Below are 26,389 nucleotides of genomic sequence, written 5' to 3' on the forward strand. Positions count from 1 at the left end.
ATACAGATTACCATGACATGAATGACTGAGATTCTACACTGACATACTTGTATGATAAAACATTTATCGGTCATAAACACAAAACAGTCATATGAAAAACAGCAAGTAACAGCGGCAACCGAGCATGCTTTCGTGTGCCGTTTGACGTTATGTTCTTACGTCGGTCGCTCTGTAAGTTCTTTGCGTTCCATCTGTAACCTCGAAACGCTGTATATAAACGGAGAAGACCCTGTATCTAATTCACCATGAAAAGCCCTCCCCCAAATGTATACTTTTTTTTACCTATTGCACAATGGAGGTAAATGTTTAGCCCTTTCCAAGTCATGTCCGTAGTTTATTAAGACACTGCTTGTATTTACAACCAACAACTTTACGAGTGACTTCAGGGAACACCCAGAGCTGCTTCTTTTAGTTTTAATAGAGGACGGGGAGCATGTACTTCCTCTGACATCACAAAGTGAAACGTGAGCTGCGAGAGGAGGGCCTTCATAACCCAAGTCAGCAAGTGGGAGTGACAGGATCAGAGAACTAACTGGGACTGAGTCTCTGCTCACTTTCTACCGCCACGCATACATATTTAAGAACTCCTGTAAGACGCTAGTTGACGAAGAACATAACTCTGAAGATTGACAGGTCAACGAAACACTGCCACTGGTTACGAAGCTGGATCCTGACAGACAGGTAGAGCCTGAGGCAAATATGATAACAGCATTTTGGCAGGTTGTAACAATTCTACTTGGATTTTATGACAGGCGTGCAGCAGGGGAGGGTGGTAGGTACTGCATTGAAGTGAAACGTTTCTAAATATTTGACTTCATGTTCAAGAGGTGGCTCATGTCTGATAGGGGAGTGGGGAAAAGTGTGTATTTCTTCCTATACTGAGCTCGCTACAGAGCAGCTGTGTGGTCCCCCTGTAGTGTGCACTGTTGATTTTGGAACAGTGAGTAGACTTTTGCAACAGCAGTTTGTCAGACGCTGTCTAAAGCACCCTGAAAAAAAAGCCCATTTCTGTATGTATAAAAAATTTGTCAAAAGGAAAATGGAAAAAAAACATTCACATTTTATAAATGTATGCTGCCATCTAGAGGTGATAAAAAGCTGTACACTTTCATTACAATATGCCACCTCCACCGAGAGGTTAGGAAAAAGGTGTACTTTCATTCTAATATGCCACCGCCACCTAGGTTATGAAAAAGGGATAGCCTACACTTTCATTCCAGTATGACTGCATGTACAACCCAAATTTCAATTAAGTTGGGACCTTGTGTTAAACATAAATATAAACAGAATACAGTGATATACACTATGAATACATTACAAAGACAAGATATTTAATGTTCAAACTGACAAACTTTATTGTTTTTAACAAATAATCATTAACTTTAATTTTATGGCTGTTTTGGCTGTTCCAAAAAAGCTGGGACAGGTGGCCAAAAAGAGAAAGTTGAGTAATGCTCATCAAACACCTTTTTGGAACATCCCACAGGTGAACAGGCTAATTGGGAACAGGTGGGTGCCATGATTGGGTATAAAAGGAGCTTCCCTGAATTGCTCAGTTATTCACAAGCAAAGATGGGGCGAAGTTCACCTCTTTGTGAACAAGTGCGTGAGAAAATAATCGAACAGTTTAAGGACAATGTTCCTCAACGTACAAAACGCAGCCCTACGGGGGGCGCAAGCCTGTGCAAACTGTAGGCCGGTCCCAAGCCCGGATAAATGCAGAGGATTGCTCCAGGAAGGGCATCCGGCTTAAAACTTTGCCAAACAAATATGAGTGTTCATCCAAAGAATTGCATACCGGATCGGTCGTGGCCCGGGTTAACAACGTCCGTCAACCGGTGCCCTGCAGGTTGACGGCGCCGGTGGAAATTCAGCTACTGTGGGTCGAAGTCCAAGAAGAGTTGGAAAGCGGGTTCTTCGGCAGAAAGAGAAGAGGAAAGCACAGAGCCTAGAACTGAATGTGGGGACTTTGAATGTTGCGACTATGACAGGAAAATCTCGGGAGTTGGTTGACAATGATTACGAGAAAGGTTCATATATTGTGTGTCCAGGAGACCAGGTGGAAAGGCAGTAAGGCTAGAAGTTTAGGGGTAGGGTTTAAGTTATTTTACCATGGTCTAGATGGGAAGAGAAATGGAGTCAGGGTTATTTTAAAAGAAGAGTTGGCTAAGAATGTCTTGGAGGTGAAAAGAGTATCAGATCGAGTGATGAGGCTGAAACTTGAAATTGAGGGTCTTATGTATAATGTGATTAGTGGCTATGCCCCACAGGTACGATGTGACCTAGAGGTGAAAGAGAAATTCTGGAAGGAGCTAGACGAAGTAGTTCTGAGCATCCCAGCATTAAAGGGGATGAAAAATGGAAAGGCAGTTGGTCCTGATGACATTCCAGTGGTGATGTAACACAGTCCCAGCTTTTTTGGAACGTGTTGCAGCCATAAATTCAAAGTTAATGGTTATTTGCTTAAAACGATAAAGTTTATCAGTTTGAACATTAAATATCGTGTCTTTGTAGTGTATTCAATTAAATATAGGTTGAACATGGCGGCACGGTGGCCGACTGGTTAGAGCGTCAGCCTCACAGTTCTGAGGACCCGGGTTCAATCCCCGGCCCCGCCTGTGTGGAGTTTGCATGTTCTCCCCGTGCCTGCGTGGGTTTTCTCCGGGCACTACGGTTTCCTCCCAAATCCCAAAAAACATGCATTAATTGGGGACTCTAAATTGCCCGTAGGTGTGAATGTGAGTGCGAATGTTTGTTTGTATGTGCCCTGCGATTGGCTGGCAACCAGTTCAGGGTGTACCCCGCCTCCTGCCCGATGACAGCTGGGATAGGCTCCAGCACGGCCGCGACCCTAGTGAGGAGAAGCGGCTCAGAAAATGGATGGATGGATAGGTTGAACATGGTTTGCAAATCATTGTATTCTGTTTTTATTCATGTTTAACACAACGTCCCAACTTCATTGGAATTGGGGTTAAATGTACAGTTGTGAAATATTGTTTTTTTTTTGGTATTTAATTTATTTATTTATTATTATTATTTATTTAAATACGACTGATGACTGAACAACAACAACATAAACATTTGTATGGTTATGTTTTGTTTAATGATAATGCTTTTCTGAAATGCTTGACATTTTAATTTGAATCCCATTAAAATAAAATTAAATGTGTTTCGCCTCGCCCTTCATGTTTTCTTTAAAGAATTGTACCCATCTTACAAATTCTGCCTGGGTAATCAAACATATGAGCACAATTATTTGTTTTCTCATTTATTAAATTAAAGTAGGGCTGTGGATTTCAAAATAAGAACAAATAAATAAAAAAAGGTATTACATGTTCAAATAAAGTGCTTAACTTCAGAATAATTATTTAAAAAAATCATATGATCATATGGGTATAAGCAAAATCCTGCATTGTAAAAATACATTAAACATAGGTAGAAGGGTTTTCCAGAATTTCTAGGTCAACTTTGGGGGTGCGTATTATACATGGGTGCGCATTATACACGAGAAATTATGGTATTCACCGTTTGATGGGGCGTGATGAAAGTGTAGTGTTTACGGAAGTGGACAGGTTGGGTTGCTGAAGGACAGCTAATGTCTTAGCTTTTATTAACTGTCAAACTCATTTAAAAAAGAAGTTGAAGCTGTATAGTAAAACTTATAAATCGTAAATAAATCGTGTACTTACCCATTACATTGACGACGTGGTGACTAAAGTATAGAGATATTGCTACTTGTGTCTCGTCACACTAAGACTACACAATGCTCACGTTAGAGTACGTTCTGTTCCGCTGTTGTACTAAGCAGCTAGGACATTCTAACACTGAAACCAATTAAATTTCCACCTCTCTGGTTCTGCCACTTTTCATCTTTGCCACCACTGGTTCTGTGATGCACAAAAAAAAGACTAAAGCAAAAGAACGCGAAACTAATTGTAGAGTTATTCGCTTAAAGGGCTTAAGTCTTGCGTAATATGTCAAAGTTGACCTCAGAGTATTAAAGTCCATTTTTCTTGCTAATTGTACAAAGGGGCATTCAACTGTAGTCAACTTTTTCATTTGTTGGAAAAGGTCATGAGTGAAATTCTCTGTATGATATGCACTTTAACTGTGTGGAGTATGTGACAAAGTGTTATCTACATAACTGGATTGTCCAACTTTTGTCAAACATCAAAACCACAATTGCAAGGGAGTACAAAGTGATTGAAGACGCCAGCTATTTTAGCTCACTGCCTGATGGGATTGGAAGAAAAAGTAGTATTAAAAACATACACACAAAAACATGAGGAAACCTCGATGAGTAAGTCAACAACGTCTCAATTGAAGGAGCTCTCTCTTTATAGACGATTTGAATAGATGAGTAAACTTGACAAACCAAAAAGTCTGGAGTTTAATCTTCTACCTCTTTGTATGAGTCACTCATTAAAGTCAATGGCTCACTGCAAACGAGACTTTTGCACTCTGAATCTTCTTGTAAGCAGCACAGTGGAAGACTAGTGGACAATTGGAGGGCATTCGCTGCCTTTCTCCCAAAGTCTGCTGGGATAGGCTCCAGCTCACCCAGACAACTGAGCACCGACTAACACTGCATCAATTTACGAGTTCTCCGAGTTGCACGCCGTTGCTCGGTCGATTTTTTTGCTGAAATTGAAATGAAGTGAACCTGAATTATTTCCCACAGCACACCTGATGATCTCTCACGGCAAAGTAGTGGCCGCGAATCACTGCGTGAAAAGGATTTTGGGCCCAAGTTCGAGTCAGAGAACAACACAGTGCAAAGAGTGAAGTGAGCACAACTTGGTCTTTCCTCTCGACAGATGGAGCAGGTCTCTTTTCCACCGCTGTCGCGCGTCGCCATTTGCGGCGGTACGCACGGCAACGAGATGACGGGGGTGTACGTGGTGCGAGAGATGAAGAAAAAGAAGGTAGATAAGGTCGGCTGTGTGTCTGTCATGACAGTCCTTTCAAATCCAGAAGCTGTTAATGTGTGTAGACGGTACATGGAAACAGATCTCAATCGTTGCTTCCCAGATGCTTTGCTGAGGTATGTTAGAATGGGAGAAAAAATAAAAAAATAAAATAAAAAAATGCTACTTTCACATTTTGACCCTGCTAAAACTAAAACGTGTTGTGATTTTGCGACCTCCAGTGCGCCACTAACGGCCTCCTCGCCGCACGAGATGAAGCGAGCTCACGAGCTGAACGCTCTGCTCGGGCCCAAAGGAAGCCCACAGGCCGTCAACTTGCTGTGCGACATCCACAACACCACCGCCAACATGGGTATATGCTTCATCTTTTACAGGTTTGACTGGATCGCCCTTCACCTTTTTAAATATGTACAGGTAAATCACACACACGTACACACTAAGCAGCATTGTGTTTGAGCCTTTTAGAATTCTGGACAAAAGGTTCAGCCTCGATTTCACCAAACCATAACACATTTCCCCCCATATGCGTTAGAGAGATTTCAAGGCTTATTTATTTATTTTTGGGTAAAATAAGGCTTCTGACCCTATAACCCAGACATATGAAGAAGACGGGAGATTGTTGTCACATTTATGAAAGAGCCAGTACTTGCCAGAAATTCCTGCAGCTCCGTCAATGTTGCCGTCTGACTCATGGCCTCAGCCTTCCTGACCACTTTTATCGCCTTTTCATCAATTTTGGAGTTTTTGCCAAAGTCACTGTTGTGATATATTTTCTCTACTTGATGATGACTGTGTTCACAGTATTCCATGATATATGTATTTCCTTGGAAATTGTTTTGTACTTCTCTCTTGACTAATACCTTTGAACAATGAAATCCCTCTAATGATGTGGAAGCTCTCTGTAGACCATTTCTTGTAATGACAAAAATGTCAGGAAAAGCCTAGAAGATCACCTGAACTTCATTTGGGGTTAAACAAAAGGCACTTTAAATGGCGGCAGGGGTGTGCTGACTCCCATTTGGAATGTGATTGGTTAATTCTGAACACAGCCACCAGTTATATGAGGTAGTGCGACCAAATTATTTCAGTGGTGTATTTTCACTTCCCCTCTTAAAAAGATTGAAGACGTTGTACAGGTCGTAGGTCACATTAGTGGTGGAAAAAAGTTTTCAAATGATTAATCTCGGCCTCATGTTTTATAACACAAAAATCTGACATTTTAACATGGGTGAGTAGACTTTTCATGTTAAGTAAGGTTTAACCGCAGTTTACGTATTTAGCAATAAACCATTAAAGTGTGGTCCAGAGCTGGATGATATCCATAATCCCCATTTCATTTTTACTTAATTTGTTGATAACTGTGTGAACGTTAATGACAAAATACTATCACAGGCAGGAGGAATACACAGTATGACTAACTTGGCCACTCAAGCGGATGTATTGTGTTGTATCACTTCTTTTGTAACATTTTACATTGGCACAAAAGTTGCAATATTTGTTTTTCTCAGAGTAAAACATCATTTGGGCCTGTGAGAGCGATCCAGTTTGACACACCGCTTTCTGAGGCCTACTCACTTGAATCTGTGGCCAAACATGGCTTCGGTAAGTGCGCGTGCGTTAATGTGTTAAATTGTCCACGTCAGTAGAAGAGCTGTAATTCAGCAATCCATTATCGCGTAAAAACTTCACCACACTGAGTTTTTAGTGTACTATTTTTGTTGAAAATATTTATTTCATGTATTTCAATTACTGCCTTATAACGGTTTCAAACCATTTTTGGTTCTGTTTCTCTTGTCGTACACAGCGTTAGAGGTCGGACCTCAACCCACCGGAGTAGTCAGAGCAGACATTTACAACATGGTGACGGAAACGCTGGATCTCATCATGGAGTGGCTTGAACAATTCAATTCCGGTCAGCTCACCCAATTTACACAGGCAAAAAAGAACGTAAAACAATAATCAAAATGCAAATTAGAGCTACGACAGCAAAACGTTTTAGAAAAAAAAGTTACTATACTAAGAAAAAAAAAAGTTGCAATAATACGAGAAGTCGGAAAGTTACAAGTATAAAGTAATATTAAAGGGGGGAAAACGCAACATTACAAAAATAAAAATTTTTATACCACGGAAATAATGTTCTGAAAAATCCTGGTATTTGCAATAGTTAGAGAAAAGCCGTAACTTTATGAGAATAAAGTTGCAATATCGGAATAACGTTATAATAGCAAGAAAAACGTTTGTAAAATAACAAGATTAGTGGTAATATTAATAGCAATTTAGTTTTACTATTATGAGAATAAAGTCATAAGTTATGAAAAACTTGCAAAACTACTAAAGTTGTAATCAAATGAGTAAACGTTTTAAAGGTAAACAAAAGCAGACAAAGTTGCAATATTAAAGTTATGAGAGTGTGAGAAAAAAAGGCAAAGTTACAAGAATAAAGTTATACAAATAAAGTTGAAATAAGAGAAAAAAAATCTTAGTTACGAGAACAAAATCATAATACTATGAGAAACGGTGGGAATTTTAATGAGTGAAGTTCTTTGAGTTGTAGGTGAAAACAGACAAATGCAATAATAAAGAAAATGCCAATGTTCTTGGTAAAAAAAAATAATAATTTCATCTGTGTAGATTGTCAGTCACCTATCCATCTATCCATTTTCTACCGCTTATCCGAGGTCGCGTCGCGGGGGCAGTAGCTTTAGCAGGGACGCCCAGACTTCCCTCTCCCCAGCCACTTCATCCAGCTCTTCCGGGGGGGATCCCGAGGCGTTCTCAGGCCAGCTGAAAGATGTAGTCTCTCCGGCGTGCCTGGGTCATCCCCGGGGTCTCCTCCCGATGTGGAGGAGCAGCGGCACTACTCTGAGATCCTCCCGGATAACCGAGCTTCTCACCCTATCGCTAACGGAGAGCCCAGACACCCTGCGGAGGAAACTCATTTCGGCCGCTTATATCCGGGATCTTGTTCTTTCCCACAGCTCGTGACCATAGGTGAGGGTAGGAACGTAGACCGACCGGTAAATTGAGAGCTTTGCCTTTCGGCTTAGCTCCTTCTTTACCACAACGGACCGATACAAAGTCAGCATCACTTCAGATGCTGCACCGATCTGCCTGTCGATCTCCTGTTCCATTCTGCCCTCACTTGTGAACAAGACCCCAAGATACTTGGAACTCCTCCACTTGGGGCAGGATCTCATCCCCGACCTGGAGAGGGCACGCCACCCTTTTCCGATTGAGGACCATGGTCTCAGATTTGGAGGTGCTGATTCTCATCCCAGCCGCTTCACACTCGGCTGCAAACTGCTCCAGTGAGTGTTGGAGATCACGGCTTGATGAAGCCAACAGAACCACATCATCTGCAAAAAGCAGAGATGCAATACTGAGGCCACCAAACCGGACCCCCTCTACGTCTCGGCTGCGCCTAGAAATTCTGTCCATAAAAGTTATGAACAGAATCGGTGACAAAGGGCAGCCTTGGCGGAGTCCAACCCTCACCGGAGTCCGACTTACTGCCGGATATGCGGACCAAACTCTGACTCCTGTGGGAGGGGCTATAGGGAACGGGTGCAGTGCGAGCTGGGCAGTGGCCGAAGGCAGGGACCTTGGCGATCCGATCCCCGGCTACAGAAGCTGGCTCTAGGGACGTGGAACGTCACCTCTCTGGGAGGAAAGGAGCCCGAGCTGGTGTGTGAGGTCGAGAAGTTCCGACTAGATATAGTCGGACTCGCCTCCACACACAGCTAGGGCTCTGGTACCAGTCCTCTCGAGAGGGGTTGGACTCTCTCAGTCACCTAGGTCATAGTAATTCACACAGGTTGACTCGTCGCAACCGGACTCTTTTGTTTGTTGCATTTTTATCTGCTTTTTCTTGTTTTCTCAAAACCTTAAAAAAACGACTATTCAATCGAATCGTGCTATCAGGCTAACGATATCAAACTCTGCTTAAAGTCAAAGTGGTGACACTGTCGTCAATTTAACAGGAAGTGTGTTCGAGGGTGGCGAAGTGGAGGCATTCCGCAAGACCCAGTCCCTCGACTACCCGAGAGATCCGACCACCGACGAGATCACTGCTGCTATTCATCCCCAGCTGCAGGTACAGCACAGCTTGTGATTCTGTAGCAGCCTGCTTCTAGCTATAAAGATCTCAGATTACAACTTCATTGATTTGGGAGCTCTGTGCTCTCAGTTTCCAAGTACTGTCCTATCTCGCTTGGCAGGACAAGGACTTCAAGCTTCTCCGTGCCGGGGACCCCATTTTCTGGCCGTTCACTGGGGAGGCAGTGAAGTACGAAGGAGAGGAGGCCTACCCTTTCTTTGTCAACGAATGTGCCTACTACGAGAAGAAGGTTGCCTTCCATTTAGCTCGGAAGATCAGTATTAGCCTCCCGTCCATCAGTGTAAAGAAGAACTGAGCGGCCATTAAAGTAGTCATTTTAAATGGTAATTACAAAATACACGTTATTGAAGTAGTGGTGAGAAATCGAAGGAGCGAGGCTAACTGTTAAGCTGATCTGGTAACGTTGCCGTTGCAACTTGTTAAGTGTGGTGAACAACTTGGGAGTCGCATTATACAACCACTCACACCAACCAGTTGCTACTTTAATTGCATATAACAACAGTGCAAGGTCGCTTTCTCATTGGCTCGTTTCTTGTCAAAGATAAAGATTTGCAACAGGAAATATTGGAACAGGTTTACCGTATGATTGTCAGCCCTGCCCAATTTCCAAACTGATCGGGGAGGGTAAAAAAAAGAAAAAAACAAACGCCTAAACACAACCCAAACCACAAGATAATTGCTCACAACAATCATTCAGTCATTTAATAATCAGGCTATGGCTGAATGATCAGAAAGGGGGAAAAAAATGCTCAATTTCAGTTCAATTATTAAAACGTGTGTGTGTACCTTGGACGGACAGGTATTTGGAATTGACTTGCAAATTTGCCGTTTCACACTTGTATTAGAGGTATAAAAGGGGCAGATAGTGGGAAGCCACTTATCATGGTGTTAAGTTTTTTAACAACCGAGATTCACTACTCGTGGCCCTTTGTGTTGAAAACAATCGGCGGCATCAAGGTCCCTTCAAAGTACACATTTAATTTACACCTGCTTTTTGTCTATTTCGCTCACTCCAGAAACGTGAACTACATGTATTTTTACATTCATTACTTTTATATATACACTTCAATCGAACCCCTAAAGGGCTAATGTTTTTCTGCTTTGTGATAGTCAAGCTATCCCGCGTAATTACACAATGATTTTCGACTCACCAATGAATCTTTTAACACTGGGAACTTGATCAACACACTGTGTATGAAGTTTTTCATTGCTGTTTTGAATTCCAGCAGAAACGGTCAATGTCACAGAAATGTTTTTTGATTTTTCTTTAAATTGAAGATGAAATGTACTTTTACACTAACAAATTCAAAGCGATTGAAATTTAAATCTACTAATTTCCAATAATTTAAGGATTTCTGACAATGTTTTTTTGGGTATGCCACAAACTATAAAATTAATCAAAAGTCCAGTTTGAGTATAACAGTGTTCTCAAATAAAATTTAATAAAACATTGTGACATATTTAACTGCCTAATCAAGATTTATTTTGGATCCAAAAAGCACACTCACATTGTCACACACAGTTTATTTTTTCCATATACAAAATTTGAGCCTCTTTTAAAAGATTTCTACAGAATTGACCACAGTTGGGAATGCTCACCATTTCAAGTGGTTTTATCAAAAGTGAATGGCCATGAGAACAAAGTGAGCAGTAGCATACTGACATCAATCAGTTTTAACCATTGAGATTAACTGTATTAATAAACATTCGGGGGGAAAAAGCATGATAAAAGTGGTTACAATTTAAGTGAGTGACATTGTTGTTCTAAAAAAAAAAAAAAACACTGCTGAAATGTGTTAGCATTGTGGTATTGATGACGATGTTTAATTCAAAAAAGGTTAATGGCAAGGTGAAGAGCAGCAGTGAAACTGATGGCAACTAAAAGAAGGCAATCTCCAAAGCAACACAAGTAATAAATAATACAGCATGCACTCTTAGTGTAAAGGCTAATATAGTAAAGATGCGATACCACAAATGGATGTTGTGTAACGGCTACTATGAGCACTTTGTGTGCTCCCTCTGCTTTTAGATTTTAATTGTTATCAGCCGGAATTTTAAGCCACCCTGTAGGCGATCATGCGCGTGTAGTTCTTGCGGTGGCTGCGGGCCGCCCAGAGGAACAAGGCGGACGCCATCATCTGCAGCGGGAAGGAGATGAGGGCGAGGTAGAGGGACCAGCCCAGCGACGACTCCACCCCCTCGGGCGGCCTGGCGTACTGGTGGAGGAGATCCACGCCGGCCAGGAAGCAGCACACGCTGCCCAGAGAGCACAGAGCTGACGAGAAAGCGGAGCGATGTCAGGGATGGGGGAGCCGCCACTTTGTTGACATCCGGCGGGGGTTTTGTATCTGCGTGTTTGCGCCATTACACACAAGAAAGCTCATTCGTTGTTCTTTGCGCTTCTGTTTACGAAGATGTGCTGTCCGGTTCCATATGGAAAGCCGTTTCAGTATTTATTTGATATCCTTGATATCTATCTCAAGGTGCATGTATAAGTACGCTCTGTCATAACTTGCAAGACAATTCAGCGAACTACTAGAATGATTGTGTCTCACTCGTAATGTTTTTTCCCCCGAGGATTCCTTCCACTACTTGGCATCTGCGAGAGACAAGTACTACTAGTGAAGCGCTAGATGTTAACTAGTAGACCTTTATAACATTACCAGTAGTGCTTGTCACACACAGTTGTATAGTAGTGCAGTTTTGCCTCACCCCTAACATGTAGTTGGTCCACGAGTCGGGTTTGGTGATTAATTGATAAACCTTTTGTGTGTTGTTGTTATGGTAATGATGTCTAAGATGACACAAAGTGGTATCAGAGGAACCAAGTGGTCTATTTATTAAGGCCTGACAGATATGGATTTTCTGGGACCAATATTTGGCAGAATAAAATTCTGACACCCAATTAATCGGGCAATTAATTTAAAATATATATAACGCATAAAACAAATTATTTTTGGTCCCTTAAATAAAGATATATATGTATTACAGGCATGGCTGTTTTACAATAATTTGTCATTTAGTATTTATTCAACTTTACGAATAAGAAAACTGTTGAAAGTTGAAAGTCTTATTTGAATATATTTATCTTATGTTATAATGTGTTAATATGTAAAAAATATAAAATCGGGGGGGGAAAAACGGTCGATTATTACCGATTAGAAAAGGGTTAATACTGGCCGATTAAATTGATCGGGCCCGACTGGTAAAGTGGATAATGAACCCTGACATTTATTGAGGCGTGCCGTGTAGTACAGTAGAGGCCACTTAGTCGTAGGCCATATGATAAATACGGTTTTAGAAATACGGTTTCAACTGCTCGTGGTGGACTCAAATGCTCAAAGTGAGTTCTATATGTTCTTGTAGGGTTGACCTTAAAATAAATTTTCCACTAAATCAAATTTCCCATTTTAATAAATTTTTCCCTCTTCACTTATAGAAAAAGTGAATGGAAAAGACAATAAAAAGTTTTGCTTATAGTTTTGCCCCATTTCAGGTTTGACTATTCTTTCACCAGTATTAACTTGTATCAAATTCCCCAGAAATAACTGAAAACTGTGTTTTCATTCAAAGATAAGAAAACAAGTACTTCTTCCTCTTGGAAAAATGTCCCCCGAGTCAAAACATATGTAAACGCTATCTTTAATAAATTGGAGTTTGAAATGATCAACAATTTAACGTCATAAAATGAGCGGTGAAACCGCATGGCTCGCCTGGTCCATATTGTTGTTGTCAGCTCTCACACTCTCTTCTCATGTAGTGTTGTGAGGCAAGGCAATCTTTGCAAAATATTTGCTCCCTTGAAGCACATACCTCGGATCTATGAATTAGCATACGTATAACGTATAAGTGAGCACCATATCTTCGGCAGTGTTCAAGGCGATGGCCTTCCACCGGGCTCCTTTCTTATCATATGCAAAACAATGTAAAAAAATTGCAATACCCATGTTGTCTATTTCTTAGTGGGAATGAAACTCACTATTTTTTTTTTTTTTAAACAGCAATTAGTCACCAAAATACAGCAACCAAATTGCTAAATTGGCAACAGTACTTACTGTAAATTAGCACCTCTTTCACCCATGGTGTTAGTGTAAGCAGCACACATCAGCAGTGATGTGCTTTGAACCACGGAAGCCGGGGAGAAAAAAAAAAAAATATCATCCTGACAAATAAAACTTAATCGAGAGATAAACGGAATCAAAATGTCCTACTTTCAGTGACTTCACCGTGTATCCTGGCGGCAGCGTTCTTACCAGCGAGAAGATGTAGCACACCCACGACCAGGGTGGGCTTGAAGCTGCGGCAGAGGCAAGCGCAAACGCCGACAAGGCCGCTGAGGAACACCAAGGCCAGAGACACCAGAGGCAGGAGAAACTGGCACCTCCACAAGTCTGCAAGAACATGTTAAAAAAAAAAAATAGATGACTCTGGAATGGGAGCTGTATTATAACTATGAACCCCCCACTATATAGTGGTTCAGTGTAGTACCACCAAAGACCAATCGAGGTGCTCAAGAAATTATTCCTTGATTCTGATAACTCCACAACAGAATCTACAGTTTGAAATAATTGCGCTAACAGTTAGCACTGAAGGTCAGATACAGGAGTCACATTTTTTTTATTTTTTTTTTTAAATATGAACTAGAATCCTTGCACATGGGTGTATGGCTTACAAGCCTGAAGTGGATGCTTGAGAACGCGGCTAAAAAGGGATTGAACAGATATTACAAGAAGTGACACTGAATGAAAAGACTCACATGTCCTTAGCAGGTCCTCGTCACTGTTGTGGTTTCCAGGGTGTTTGTACTTTGGCAAGAACTGCTGAGGAAGAGTGAAGCGCTCACACTGCCTCTTAAATTTCGGATCTAAAGGGGGAAATAAACAGTCGAGCGGTACAATCTCCATCAGATATTGGCTAACAGGTAAATGACAAAGGATGTATCACTGACGTCGGGTAGAAACTTTCTCCAAAATAATCACTTTTCAGGAACCTCTCCCCAAAAAATGGCATGTTTGTTGACCACTAACATTGCATCATAAAAGATGACAAGCCTTCTTCGAAACTTGGTCAATAATTTGAAAAAAAATAACACACCCACGTGGGGACTAGTCAATAATATCAAGCTATGAAAAAATATGAAATTGACCAAATATGGACATAGGAGGTTTTGACCGGTGCCAGCGATATGCAGATTTGGATCAACAGTAGCGTAGTAGGTCTCAAGTCTTCATTAAAATGTATTGCTAAAAAGTATATGTAATACTATTGTAACATGTAACATGAACCTTGCACTTAACTATAGGAAATTAAAACTGTACTAAAATTATGATTCAATTCAAATAATGAATAAAGGTCAAATTTAAAAAATACCTAATTGTCTTGGGGAAAAAAAGTTGTAAAGACTTAAATGCAACTTTATTGTCCATAAAAGTTAAATGCAACTGAACACTACTTAATGTACTGTACTGTCACTCTAAAAGTTTGTTTTGCTATATGGTTGTTTCTTGCAACAATATAAAATCATCTTCAGGCTTATCCAAGTCTCCTATAAATTATTTAAGTCATTTTACCTCACATTGACAGAGGACTAATAAAGCACGTTTCTAATGACTCCTACCTGGCTCCTTGAACCAGTGGGACTGGCTGGGCACCAGGATGCACCACCACCACAGTCCCATGGTGCCGTTGAGGCGATACAAGGTCTCGCTGGAGGTCTTCTCGTCAAACTCGCCGTCGACTGAGTCGTCTCTCAACACAGAGGCGTTGCTGCCGTCGTGCGCGCCCGGCGGACTGCTGTACTGGTACCAGTGCTGGGTTCCCACGGCCACCGAGAGGTACACGGCGGCCAAAAGGCTCAGCACGGAGCCGATGACCAGGGCTGTAGCGTAGCGGTTATCGACCATGGTATCAGCTCAGTGGTTGAACTGCTCCCTGGTGGAAAACACTAGCAGGGAATTGGGATTGGTGGTTGGGTTGGGTGGATCAATGGAAGGAACAAAGGAAGAACAGAAGAAAGAAATAAGCATATACAAATATTTGTTTAGTATGTATTTTATGACTGTATTTTCCTTACCACGATACACCAATACTGATGAATCTTTGAAATTATACACACATACCTACTAGTAGGACAACTACATGTTAATAGTGAGGCAAAACCGTGCACTATTTGACAGCTGTGTACTACTTACTACCTGTAGCATTATAACATTCTACTTGTTATCATCTAGCGCTTCACTACTAGTACTGGTGGTGCGCAGAAGTCAACTACTGCGCAGTTTTTCCTCACTAGTAACATGTGGTTGTCCTACTAGTATGTAGAAATGTTATTCAGTAGTGGGAATTTATTTTGATTATTTTTTTTTTTTTACTATTAAGACAGTCGTTCAACTAATGCAGCTGTGTGCTAACGTCTGATCTGACGCTAATCACAGATACCTGTAAAACATTTCGTTTATTATCTCACAAAACTTAGCGTTAACCTTAACCATTTTTTGCATTAGCTGACATTATAAAACATATATTTGTAACGTTTCTACCTCATTCCTGGGCAAAAGCGTGGTTTCTTTCTTTCGTTTAAGTGGAAATAGAAAAGGCCATTTTTCTTCTTCTACGCATCTCCTTCTTCTTCGCCTATTACTTTAACGCTATGGCCATTTTTCTTCTTCTACGCATCTCTTTCTTCTTCGCCTATTACTTTAACGCCATCAACTGGTGTAAAATATATCACCGCCACCGTGCGGACAGAATAGTATTACACGAGCGCTGGCCCTTACACCAAAAGCACATCTACAGGTGCGTCTCAATAATTTTGAATGAGGTAGAAAGGATCATTTATTTCAGTAGTTCCATAAAAAAATGAGTATGTTGAAATTATTTTCCACAATATTAAAATTTCTTTAGAGGAACCAGTATACTTTAAAAAAAAAAATACATTTTAGCTGTAATAAGGCAAATGTAATGAAACAAGCGTGGGGAGTTTTGCCTGATTCTGTAATTTCTAACTTCAGCTCTTTAAATACAGTATATCAATAATATACTTAAATCGTACCTTTTGTAACAATTGTTTTTGGCACATACACTTAAATTTATTCCATTTTCATAACAAAAACTATTGCTGTCTTTTAAGGTGAAGTATCGATGGTTGTTAAGTAGTCCAAAAATAAAGAAACATTTAAATCATTGTGCAGTATAATCCTTCCATTTTTATTAAAACTCAATCCATTCAAATGCAGAAATAAAAAAAACAGGCAATTTTACCACAACATGTAAAAAGTGTGTATTTCCCTGATGTGTTTTTGGCATTCAAAACTATTATTTAGGCAAAATAATGATGAACCCAGTGATGAAAGCTTAAAATGTCATTAATGTGGTAAAGTACTTCAGCACTTCTCCAGAAGACACATTGAATCATTAAAAGTCACAGCTATTTCTGCAATCAGTCACAAATCAAGTGACTGTTTTCAGCAAAATTTGCAAAACAGACTCTTCCCTTTATGATTAAAGCAAATGGGCTCTAAACGTCGGCCAGCGCTGCCGGCGGTCGTTCTGCACCGTCGCATTCAGGATGGGCGCGGTGGTGAACTCCACCGTGCACGGTCCCGAGAGGCAGGGGGCCGCCTCCAGCTCCAGGACCGTCACGTTGTTGGGGGCGTCGGTGCTGAGGATGCTGCCCGGCACGAAAAGAGTCAACTGGGGACCTCGCGACGGCCAGTAGCGTCCCAAATTGAAACCGTTGATCCAAACCTGCCCCTGAAGAGAACAGAAGACAGATTGAGTGAGAGTTAGATTTAACTGTATAAGTTTCAAACTGAGTACCACCTAAAGAAAAAAAAATCATAGCTCTCCAAGTACCACCATCTTGACTAACATTAACATGCCGTAGTCTAGTCGACATAGATGAAAACTGAAGTCATATGAGTAAACGTGCCTTGCGCCATTTGGACAGGCTGATGTAAGTGTCCTGAGGGAGATCTGGGATGCCGTCGGGAATGAGGAAAGTTCCTACGTAGAAGGCCGGAAGTGAGAGGGCGGCGGGAGGTAGGGGGCCGGCCGACGTGGATTTCGTCTCCCAGAAGAGGCCCTGGCTGACCGCTTGGTCAATACTGAGGCTGTACATGGTCCACCCCTTGAGCGCGACATTGCCCAACGTCAGGTCGGTCACGAGGCCCTGCGCAAAGACAACACATGCAAAGAATCTAGTCAAGTGTGTATCATCACTTGACTAGATTCTTGACTAGAAAAGACGTTGCTTGGATGGCAGCATATGTTTCTCCCAAACCTGTATGTTTCCTACCTTTATCCTGGCAAATTAGCACATTCGACATTTATACATATATATTTCCCCCCCTCTGCATTTGTCTGTACTGTATTGCCTAATGGATCAACCGGCCTCGAGTAAACAGTTACAAACCTTGAAGTCATTAATAGATCTTCCGTAGTTGATCCGCCCCATGTTCTCCACCAGTATGTCCACTTGACTGCCAGCTTTGCCGGTCACGTTAATGCTTAGAACTTTGTTTCTCTCCAGAACGCCCGCAGCCACCTTGAAACAAAGTCAGTATGAATACGTGGCCATGTGTTTTGCTTATTACAAGTCTAACGTTTCAATCTAACATTAGTATAGAGGAACCTCTAAAGTTCTATTCCGAGGGTTCCAATTCTGTCATATAAATCAGGGTGTCGCAGTACAGCCCCATACAACACTCATATTTAACGTTTCATTGTGGGACACTGGCCAAATTAACATGTACGGCTTGATTGATCGGACCGGTAGTTAGTTAATATAGCTGTGAAAAGTGTACCTCTATATTTGATCGATTGCACTTCTACAGCAACATGTTCAATTGAATAGGCACTCCTACAAAAACAACAAATAATTCCATATTGTATAGCAACATTTTGTACAGCTGAAATGAAGACGAAAGTAGGCACGGGAAGGCCCCACTGACAATTACACTGCAAGGAGCAGAATGTATTTATTCATTTTATAATAAGACGCAATCAATTGTGGACTCACCCCGTCCACAGACACATACGCTCGGTCATGGACTCCGTTCAGTGGCGACGCCAGCGGCGTGGGCGTGCTGCAATTCACCGGCAGCTCAGTCCTGTACAGCACGTAGCCAAATGCCTACAGGACAGGACAAAGAGGCCCTTCAAAAGCAACGACACAAACATCCATCCATCCAACGAACTGTTTTGCAACCAGACGTGTGAACGACCGATTAGTACGCGGGACGGTTTCGCCAAACACACCGGACGACAACAACAACAAACAACCTATTGTTTTGGTATCAGTGGAAATAAGTCTAATTCCAGAAGCGTATGAAGAAGAAATTGGATTTGAATAGTTTCATTGTCATTCATTGTCAAGAAAAAAACCCCAATTAAAACCAAAAAGGAGATTTTTGTGATTTCATTTGAAGGCCATATTGATATTAATATAGACAGCCACGTTCAAGCATAAGGAGCTACCTGGTTGAGGTCAGTGAACGTCTGAGGGAACACGCTCGCCACTGGACCAGAAAAGGAGATTGTCTCTAAGGCTTCGGACACCGTTTGCAGCTGTGGTAGAAGGAAAAATGTTCATTTAAGTTAAAGAAAGGTTTTCAACAGATTAGAATACAGTGGTGCCTCGAGTTTGTTTTCTTTTTTTCCCTCAGTGTAATTATAATGGCTGTCAATTACCCTCTGATTGTCATGATCCGCGGTCCCCATGCCCAAACTTGCTGCTTATTGTGATGTGAGTCGAATGGAGTTCACCTGCCACATACAGCGCAAGGTTCCGACTGCGAGTTTGTGTGCCTACCTGCTGCATTTTGACAGCACCGTACGCAAACTTCGGACTTGATGGCGGTATGAGCCCTTGTGGTATTTCGCGGTACTGTTTGAGAGAAAAGATACAAGTCGCTTTTCGTGTCACGTGGAGAACGATGCAATGAAATGGATAAATTCGCATACCATTTTGATCACCTCCCGGATTGCAAAGTACTTCTCGGTGAGGTCTCCGGCCTCAGTGAGTGGAGCGTTGTAGTCGTAACTGGTCGGCTGCGCTGCGTAAGGCGAATTGGCACCTGGGGTGGGGGGGGGGGGTTCAACATGATCAGCTGCCAAAAAATCTATGTTATTAATAACATCTTTTTGGAGTCCATCTTTTTTAATACACTGACCATTCCAGTATCCAAAGTTGGTCCCCCCAATGAACATGTACCTGTCACACGACAAAAGAGGATTTTCAAGACTACCGAGGACTCCAGAACACTTGTGACTGCTGAGAGAGTGAGGCATTTATACTAATGTTTTTCTCATAAAACTAAAACTTTTTTTCCCCTCAAAATATTACATCTGCAGTCACTTAATGTTGTCACTTTTTTTTCTCCTAGTATGTAGACTTAAAAATTCAAAAGCAAACACATTTTCATGACAATTGCAAGACGGAACGACATTGTCAAGTATCAATCGGTATCGACAAGTCCTCAAATGTAAGCGCTTGTACTCGGTCTGAAAAAAAGTTGTATTGGTCCTTCCCAATTTGTAAGAACTTAATTCTTGTAATATTATTATTTTTTTCCAAGTAAAATGATGACTTTTTGTAATATTATAACTTTATTTTTGTTAAAGTTTTGACTTTCTCATAAATATTGTTTTTTCACCAATTGTTTCTTTGTTTTCATCTCTCTACTTAATATCTCCTTTTAACATTGTAATGTCTATTACTTTATTCTAATATATTCTTTTGTTACCCTGATACACTTTCATATAAATTACAGTACAAATCCCTTGTCTTGCTACTAATAAAATTGTGGTGTCTGTTCTGGTCTAAAGTTGAATTGGGTCTAACTGTGGACTCGCACAAATAAGAGGACTCACAGGTTGACGTTTGCACCCGTGGCCAGGATCTCGTTGAGGGTCAAGGCCACTTTTTTGGCCGAGACGGTGGAGTGAGGCCAGCCCCAGTGGTCCAGCCAGCCTGTGTAGTACTCAGAGTTCACCTGGTGGTGCAGAGGCGCAAAGGAAGACAGTGAGTCTCTCTCAAAAAAGGAGGTAACTCAAATCACTCTTATCACAAATCTTTCCCCGTTTCTTTGCTTCAATACACTTTGTTTTACAGTATGGTTACTTTCAGAGAAAACTTCAACCAGAAGTGGCAATAAAGAGCTCGAAGCAAGCACACATGGCATCTTTTTTGAAGCATTGCTCAATAACTGCCAAACAAGGTACACGCCACCATCTTGCGGTTGTAACTCAACTCTTTGCTCACAACACAAGGCAGAAAATCAGTATGTTGGGTCACTCATAAGCCGAGGTACCACCATAGAATGCAATTTTTCTTTATTAAAAAGACTGAACAAAAAAAATGGAGGTGTTTTTGGAGGTTCTGGAATTGATTAATGGCATTTCAATTCATTACAGTGGGGGAAATGTATTTTAGTCACTGAGTAACTTGAGTCACAGGACAACAAGGTTCCCCGATATGACTAAGAAAGAGAAAACAAGGTAGAGGCTTGCCAAGGGTCCATGAGGTTCTGCATGTCGCTGCACTGCAAATGCTGCGGACACATTGGAACCTGAAATAAAGGGGGAGGAAAAAAGCATCAAGTCATTATTTGGGCCTCTTATTATCGCCGCTGACCAACCTGGACCGAAGTCGACGGTGGCGTAGACGCCTTGGATGGCGCCGCACTTGAGGAAGCCCAGCGACGCGCCGTCGGTGGTGAACAGCACCGCGTCCTCGCCCAGGTAAGACCGCATTAGCTTGGAGAGGTGACGCATGTAGTTGTAGTCGCACGCAAAGTAGCTGCCGTATTCATTCTCCACCTGAACAACAACAACGGTGTTAATCCGGTATTATGCAAATGCTACAGTTGTCATAGAAACAGACAACAACGAGACACCAAAGCACCTGCACGCTGATGATAGGGCCGCCATTCTGATAGAGGAAACGCTTCATCATCGGCAGCAACTTGCTCATCCAGCTGTCCACTGCTGCTATGTAATCTGAAATAAACGGTGTATAATGCAGTGGTTAATGCTATGTGATTCAAACTAATATATTAGATGTACAGTGGACAGTGGGGATAGGGAAAGGGCTGAAGCGCAAATGGCGAAAATCCGCAGATAATTGTCGGCCATTATAATTGCACTGGGGAAGGGGGAACTTTTTTAGGGGTTTGTTCCCCCTAAAAAAAAAATTCTAATGGAAGAAAATTGAAAAGCCAATCCGTGACTCGGTTGTCCACTGTATACACAACTGCGACGCTCGGATTTTCACCTGGATCTGAAGAGCGCAGCACAATGTCTTTCTTCTGCAGAAGCCAGGCAGGCAGTCCTCCCTGGCGGACACATGTTGAATATTGGTAATTTATTATTCTTTTAGTCACTGGCCACATCATAAGGTACACCATTACGTGAATAGAATAGGTGCAGTTCTTGCACCTCACGCACAGCCCAAAGCGAAAGTACAAGTTTCTGCTTCTCTCTCAATGCATATACTGACGCCCAATGTAGTCTACGCTACTGTTACAATGTGTATGTATTCCCTAACATTTATTATTGTGTGTAAATGCAAAAGGTGACTTCATACAGTTTGTATAAAGTGCTTGTGAGCATATTTGTTTGTCCATGTGAGACGTCACGTCAGTATGTGCGAGCGTGTTATTTAAGCTAGTATGCTAGCTAATACTATTGATGAGCCTTGTGTGAAGGTGGTTTGTTTGCGTTGAATAATTCAACTACTGAAAACAATAGTTTATGTAACATGGGTTCACAATTGTGCATATGCCGGAAGCAAGGTGTTGATGCTTTATGATCCTCTGCATTTTAGGTAATTTGCTGCCACCTTGTGGCAGCTTAATGCAATTACAAACCCCTTTTTTTGGGGTGAGGGCATCAATTCTCATCTGCAAATAGCCAGGGTTCAGTGTATTATCTTTTTTTATAACGCTTGATGAGACTGTGCAAGTGTACCTAATGAAGTGACCAGTGAGTGTATTGTAGTAGAAAAAGCAAGCAATGTAGGAAATGGATAGATGGACGGATGGAGTTTCTTTCACCATGTCCCACTCGGCACAAATATAAGGCCCCGGTCGAAGAATGACCAGTAGGCCAATATCCTGAGCCAGCTGAAGGAAATGTTCCAAATCTCTGTCTCCGCTGAAGTCGTACATGCCCGGAGACTCCTCGTGGAAGTTCCATGGAATATACCTGCGGTGGGAAATGAATTGCAGGGGATTCATTCTCAAAATATAAAACCGCGGCTCTTGAATGGCACAGCCATACCAAGGAAACAGGTTGTGTCATTTTTACAGCGTTTGTACTGCCACGTTCCAGCAACAGCGGCACACGGGGTCAACGACGAGGTCACGTACGTCTGGACGGCATTCAGGCCCGCCATGTACATCTTAAGCAGCCGGTCCTTCCAGTAGGCCCTGGGGATCCTGCTGTAGTGGATGCTGCCCGAGATGTAGCGGAACGTCTCTCCATCCTTGCGGAAGCAGTCGTTCTGGTAGTCCACGCTGAAGGACGGTGGTGCGGCCAGCTGTCAACACACAGGCAAAAACACCTTTTATTGATGATTTATTGCAATGCGCACACTCACTTGAGGAAAGACAATTCGTTCGGTTAAAACGTTCATGTTTTTTTTTTTTTTTTAATGCCGTATCTGCTAACTTTAAGGATCTGTCAACTGAGTCAGGCAGTCAACTGAAATCAATGAGGCGTGATTTTATTTAAAGGGGACAAAGGGTCTTTTTAAATCAATTGTACACAAATACAACGTTTTAAAAGTGTTTTCATGCGGATGCTGTAATTACGACTGTGTTAACGAAAGTTAGTGATATCAGTTTACGTACAGATTCGGGTTACGTCGCCGCAACAGGATGGCAACTCCGTCGTAAACCGAGTACCCTTTGTACGTTGTCCCTCTCATGAAGATAAATGTAGTAAACTAAACACCTCTATGTAGTGGTCAGTGGGCTTAATTGTAGGCAATATATATATATATATATATATATATATATATATTGTGGTTGTTAAAGCGACGTGTGTGCTAGTACTGCTGAAGCGAAAATGTGGAGGATTTATTCGAAAAAGCAAAAGTTCTTACCGAGACTCCAACGAGCAGCAGCAGGAAGTTTGCGAGTCCCAGCAGCGACATGACGAGTCTTCGCCTAAACCGGTTTCTGCTACTTAAACGGCATAAAAGCGTACGTTTTTTATGAACTGGCCTTCAAGTGTACGGGTTTGACTTTCATTATTTATCGAAGAGGAGAGGACGAAACATAATGCGGCATCTTGTGATGCGGAAGTCTAATCATGTGATGCCATTTTTTAAGATGCTTTAATGACGCTTTTTGGACAACGGGTGGCAGCATTACATTTACGACTGAAGATGGAGCCGCGTTTCAAAGCCACGAAGAAAAATAAGCTTTCGCTTTAAAACAATCTTGATTGAAAAACTCAATTTACAAGGAAAAAACAGACAAAGAGTCATTAATGAATACATAATAAAATACAAAATACACTTTTTTTTAAAATGAGGAGCATAAAACAAACGTTTTCTGGGCCTTTTATACAGTTCACCCTCCTACCGAAAGATGGCAGTAATGAAAAGACGTTGTTTACAAAAACACGGAAGTACGTAACAGCTACCGAGCCAGCTTACACGTGGGGAGAGCGTTGGAAAACAAACATGTCGGACAGCGGCGACATGACCACCGCTACACAAGCGGCACGCGTAGCGGACGAAGATCAACACCCAGCGCTCATGACCATGCGGACCCGCAGCGGCCGCGTGGTGCGTCGCCCATCCGGACTCCAGAGAACCCCGGTGACTTCCGGCAGGAGGACCAGGAGGTCCGTCATACCGGAGCAGAAAGAACCGAAGGAACAGGCGCCGGAGCCGGTCGAGGAGAAGCCAGCAGTATGTGTCGAACCGGAGTCGGTCGAGGAGAAGCCCGCAGTATGTGTAGAACCGGAGCCGGTCGAGGAGAAGCCCGCAGTATGTGTTCTACCGGAGACTGTGGAGGAGAAGCCCGCAGTATGTATCGAACCGGAGACCGTGGAGGAGAAGCCTGCATTGTGTCTCGAGCCGCAGCCGGTGGAGCCTCGCACAGACGCCGCAACAGAGGTGGACAGAGCCGGCCAGGTGTCCAAGGCCGCCCCGGTAGAAAAAGCCCCAGCGACACCGGAGACGGAGTCGCAATCCCCCAAGAAGAAGCCTCGTCTGGGGTCGAGTGTGAAAGCGACGGTGGTTATTCCTCTCGGGAAGCCAAAGTCAGGCAGAGTGTGGAAGGACCGCAACAAACAGAGGTGACGTCATAATGTATAATAATACTTAATGACAAGAAAAACATTGACGTTTACAAAATAATTTCAGTTGTAGATTCCTCCTTCAACTCAAGGCCTGCTACCCTGCAGTTGAGAAAGTCAATGATTGGTACTTTGCAGTTGAGTATAGTAACTCAACGGCTGCAGTTGAGCAAACAAACGCCCGGTGTTCCACAGTTGAGCACAAAAAGGCTTGTGACAAAACTGACGCCCAGGCTTTCAACACTCGATCTGGCAAACGGTTGGCCTCCACTGCTCTCTCATTCGCTGACACCCACGTCACTCACCAGACCCGGCCTTTCCAAAGTCGAAAATACAGTGTGGAACTTGAGGATGGCCACCCCAAGTGGACAACAATAACACCTTTACCTCACATGCACATTTTCCTTTCCGTCACTTTTGGTCAATAATGAAAATTAAATCAGATTAATCAATGGAATGAACATTAGAATGATTAATTCCCCCCGTTTACTCACTACAGTTGAGTAAATAAGCACCTGGTAATCTCTGGAGTTAAGTAAATTAATTCCAGGCACTCGCTCAAGTTGAGTAAATAAACCCCAACCCCAAGATACTATTTGAGTTATTTGATGACTCTTTAGAAGCTGACAAAGGCTTTTTGTGTTGTGGACTAACCTGCTACTGCTGTCGTGTTTGCTTCCGCGCGCGTGTGTGTGTGTAGGTTCTCCGCGCTGGTACGAGACTCGTCGCTGTGTACCTCCTGGGAGAAGAAGATGCAGGCCAAGCGAGAGAAGGAGCTGGTGCAGAACTACATGTTGCAGCTGAAAGAGCAGAAAGCCAAAGTGAAAGAGGTATAACTCAGCAGCAACAACAACAACAATTGCGCTCCATTCTCACTCACTCCCCTATGCCCCGACGCCTTCGCAGGACAAGCGGAAACGGCGAGAGGAGAACTTGAAGCGACGAGCGGAGAACGAACGCAAGGCGGAGGTCGTGCAAGTGGTACGTAGTCGCGCGTCCCTCGTGCCAATCGTCGTAATGACGATATTGGGGGGGTCCTTAGTTTAAGATGGAGTTTCGTTCCTACGTAGTGAAAGTAACCCGAATTTGTACACAGGTCGGACGGAACACGCAGTAGTCTATCACTAACCTACAATAACGCAGTTGGAAAGTCATTATTTCAGTATTTTTATGTTCAACACTTCTGGAGCATATATGTAAAACCAAACCGAGCTGGACTTCTTGTTAAGTCTTATAACTAGTTCATTGCGGACCGTCGGCAAACCTCGAATGTCAGCATCGTCGAAAACCGAGGACACCTTTTATTGATTGTTACGGACAAAAAAAGTAAATCGTCAATGCATTTTCAAACAAATTCGTTTTCCTATAACGCTGTTAGATGTATTCCGTTACTCCCCAAGCCTGCTTAACAATATTGTTATTATTGCAGTTGTAGTTTACAGTGGTGTAGAACTGAACCACGTCATAGCGAAAGCTTGTTCCTAATATTTCGGCACCTCAAGTGTAGTTAAGGTGGCCAAAATATTAGGGACACCTCTCACTTTTATGAAGTGCACTTATACAGCAGCTAGATGGTGTACCTTTTTTTTGTTTGCTTCCGTCGTCAGATCCGAAACCCGGCGAAGATCAAGAGGATGAAGAAGAAGCAGCTGAGGCAGATTGAAAAGCGCGACACGCTCGCTCTGCTGGAAAAGTCCAAGAACAACAACCAGAACCAGAACAACAAAACCAAGCGAGCAAAGAAAAACAAGAGTGAAAATTTGACCTGAAGTCTTCTTGGCGTTCGTGCTGTTTCTCTACAGTTGATTTATGTACACAAGAGCTTAAAAGCTTATTAACCGTGAGAATCAAAACCTTTCAAATGTTCTGCACAAATAATGCAGTTGTTGCTGTACAGGTCCCTCAAGTTTGGTCTCAGCCTGGGGTTTTGGGTTCTCTTTGCATGACTTTGTTTTAAATAAAGTATTTCCTGTTCATGTTTTTCCCTTTGCCACAGCACATTATAAATACACTGACTTCAATTTAGCAATAC

At 42.3% G+C, this 26,389-nt stretch overlaps 4 protein-coding genes across 7 annotated transcripts; 2 read left to right on the forward strand and 2 right to left on the reverse strand.

The window, feature by feature from the left end:
• Window positions 1–503: 503 nt before the first annotated feature.
• LOC133477223 (N-acyl-aromatic-L-amino acid amidohydrolase (carboxylate-forming) B-like) lies at window positions 504–10,510 on the forward strand. Its single transcript, XM_061771755.1, has 7 exons — window positions 504–681; window positions 4,818–5,044; window positions 5,150–5,342; window positions 6,437–6,530; window positions 6,733–6,840; window positions 8,909–9,021; window positions 9,146–10,510. The coding sequence occupies exons 2-7, from the start codon at window positions 4,818–4,820 to the stop codon at window positions 9,338–9,340; spliced, it is 930 nt and encodes a 309-aa protein (XP_061627739.1). The 5' UTR covers window positions 504–681; the 3' UTR covers window positions 9,341–10,510.
• A 44-nt stretch (window positions 10,511–10,554) lies between these two features.
• cldnd1b (claudin domain containing 1b) lies at window positions 10,555–15,738 on the reverse strand. Its single transcript, XM_061771756.1, has 5 exons — window positions 15,585–15,738; window positions 14,663–14,989; window positions 13,802–13,909; window positions 13,299–13,436; window positions 10,555–11,320 (listed from the first exon to the last, which is right to left on the reverse strand). Exons 2-5 carry the CDS (start codon window positions 14,946–14,948, stop codon window positions 11,100–11,102), a joined length of 753 nt encoding a protein of 250 aa, XP_061627740.1. The 5' UTR covers window positions 14,949–14,989; window positions 15,585–15,738; the 3' UTR covers window positions 10,555–11,099.
• Window positions 15,739–16,224: 486 nt separating this feature from the next.
• On the reverse strand, window positions 16,225–25,153 carry glb1 (galactosidase, beta 1). 4 transcript variants are annotated; one of them, XM_061771759.1, is made up of 16 exons: window positions 25,012–25,153; window positions 22,416–22,585; window positions 22,101–22,251; window positions 21,320–21,380; window positions 20,951–21,045; window positions 20,685–20,865; window positions 20,557–20,615; window positions 19,918–20,039; window positions 19,218–19,258; window positions 19,009–19,121; window positions 18,857–18,931; window positions 18,523–18,612; window positions 18,065–18,178; window positions 17,459–17,590; window positions 16,976–17,215; window positions 16,225–16,797 (listed from the first exon to the last, which is right to left on the reverse strand). In XM_061771759.1, the coding sequence occupies exons 2-16, from the start codon at window positions 22,445–22,447 to the stop codon at window positions 16,546–16,548; spliced, it is 1,758 nt and encodes a 585-aa protein (XP_061627743.1). In that variant the 5' UTR covers window positions 22,448–22,585; window positions 25,012–25,153; the 3' UTR covers window positions 16,225–16,545. The 4 variants fall into 4 exon arrangements, with proteins under 4 accessions (XP_061627743.1, XP_061627744.1, XP_061627745.1 ...); XM_061771760.1 differs by having other exon boundaries at window positions 22,354–22,585; XM_061771761.1 differs by having other exon boundaries at window positions 22,327–22,585.
• Window positions 23,646–26,331, forward strand: ccdc86 (coiled-coil domain containing 86). The gene is made up of 4 exons (XM_061771762.1): window positions 23,646–24,357; window positions 25,058–25,187; window positions 25,264–25,338; window positions 25,965–26,331. The coding sequence occupies exons 1-4, from the start codon at window positions 23,738–23,740 to the stop codon at window positions 26,124–26,126; spliced, it is 987 nt and encodes a 328-aa protein (XP_061627746.1). The 5' UTR covers window positions 23,646–23,737; the 3' UTR covers window positions 26,127–26,331.
• Window positions 26,332–26,389: the final 58 nt, after the last annotated feature.

Source organism: Phyllopteryx taeniolatus, chromosome 4 (genome assembly GCF_024500385.1).
Source record: "Phyllopteryx taeniolatus isolate TA_2022b chromosome 4, UOR_Ptae_1.2, whole genome shotgun sequence".
Lineage (NCBI taxonomy): Eukaryota > Metazoa > Chordata > Actinopteri > Syngnathiformes > Syngnathidae > Phyllopteryx > Phyllopteryx taeniolatus.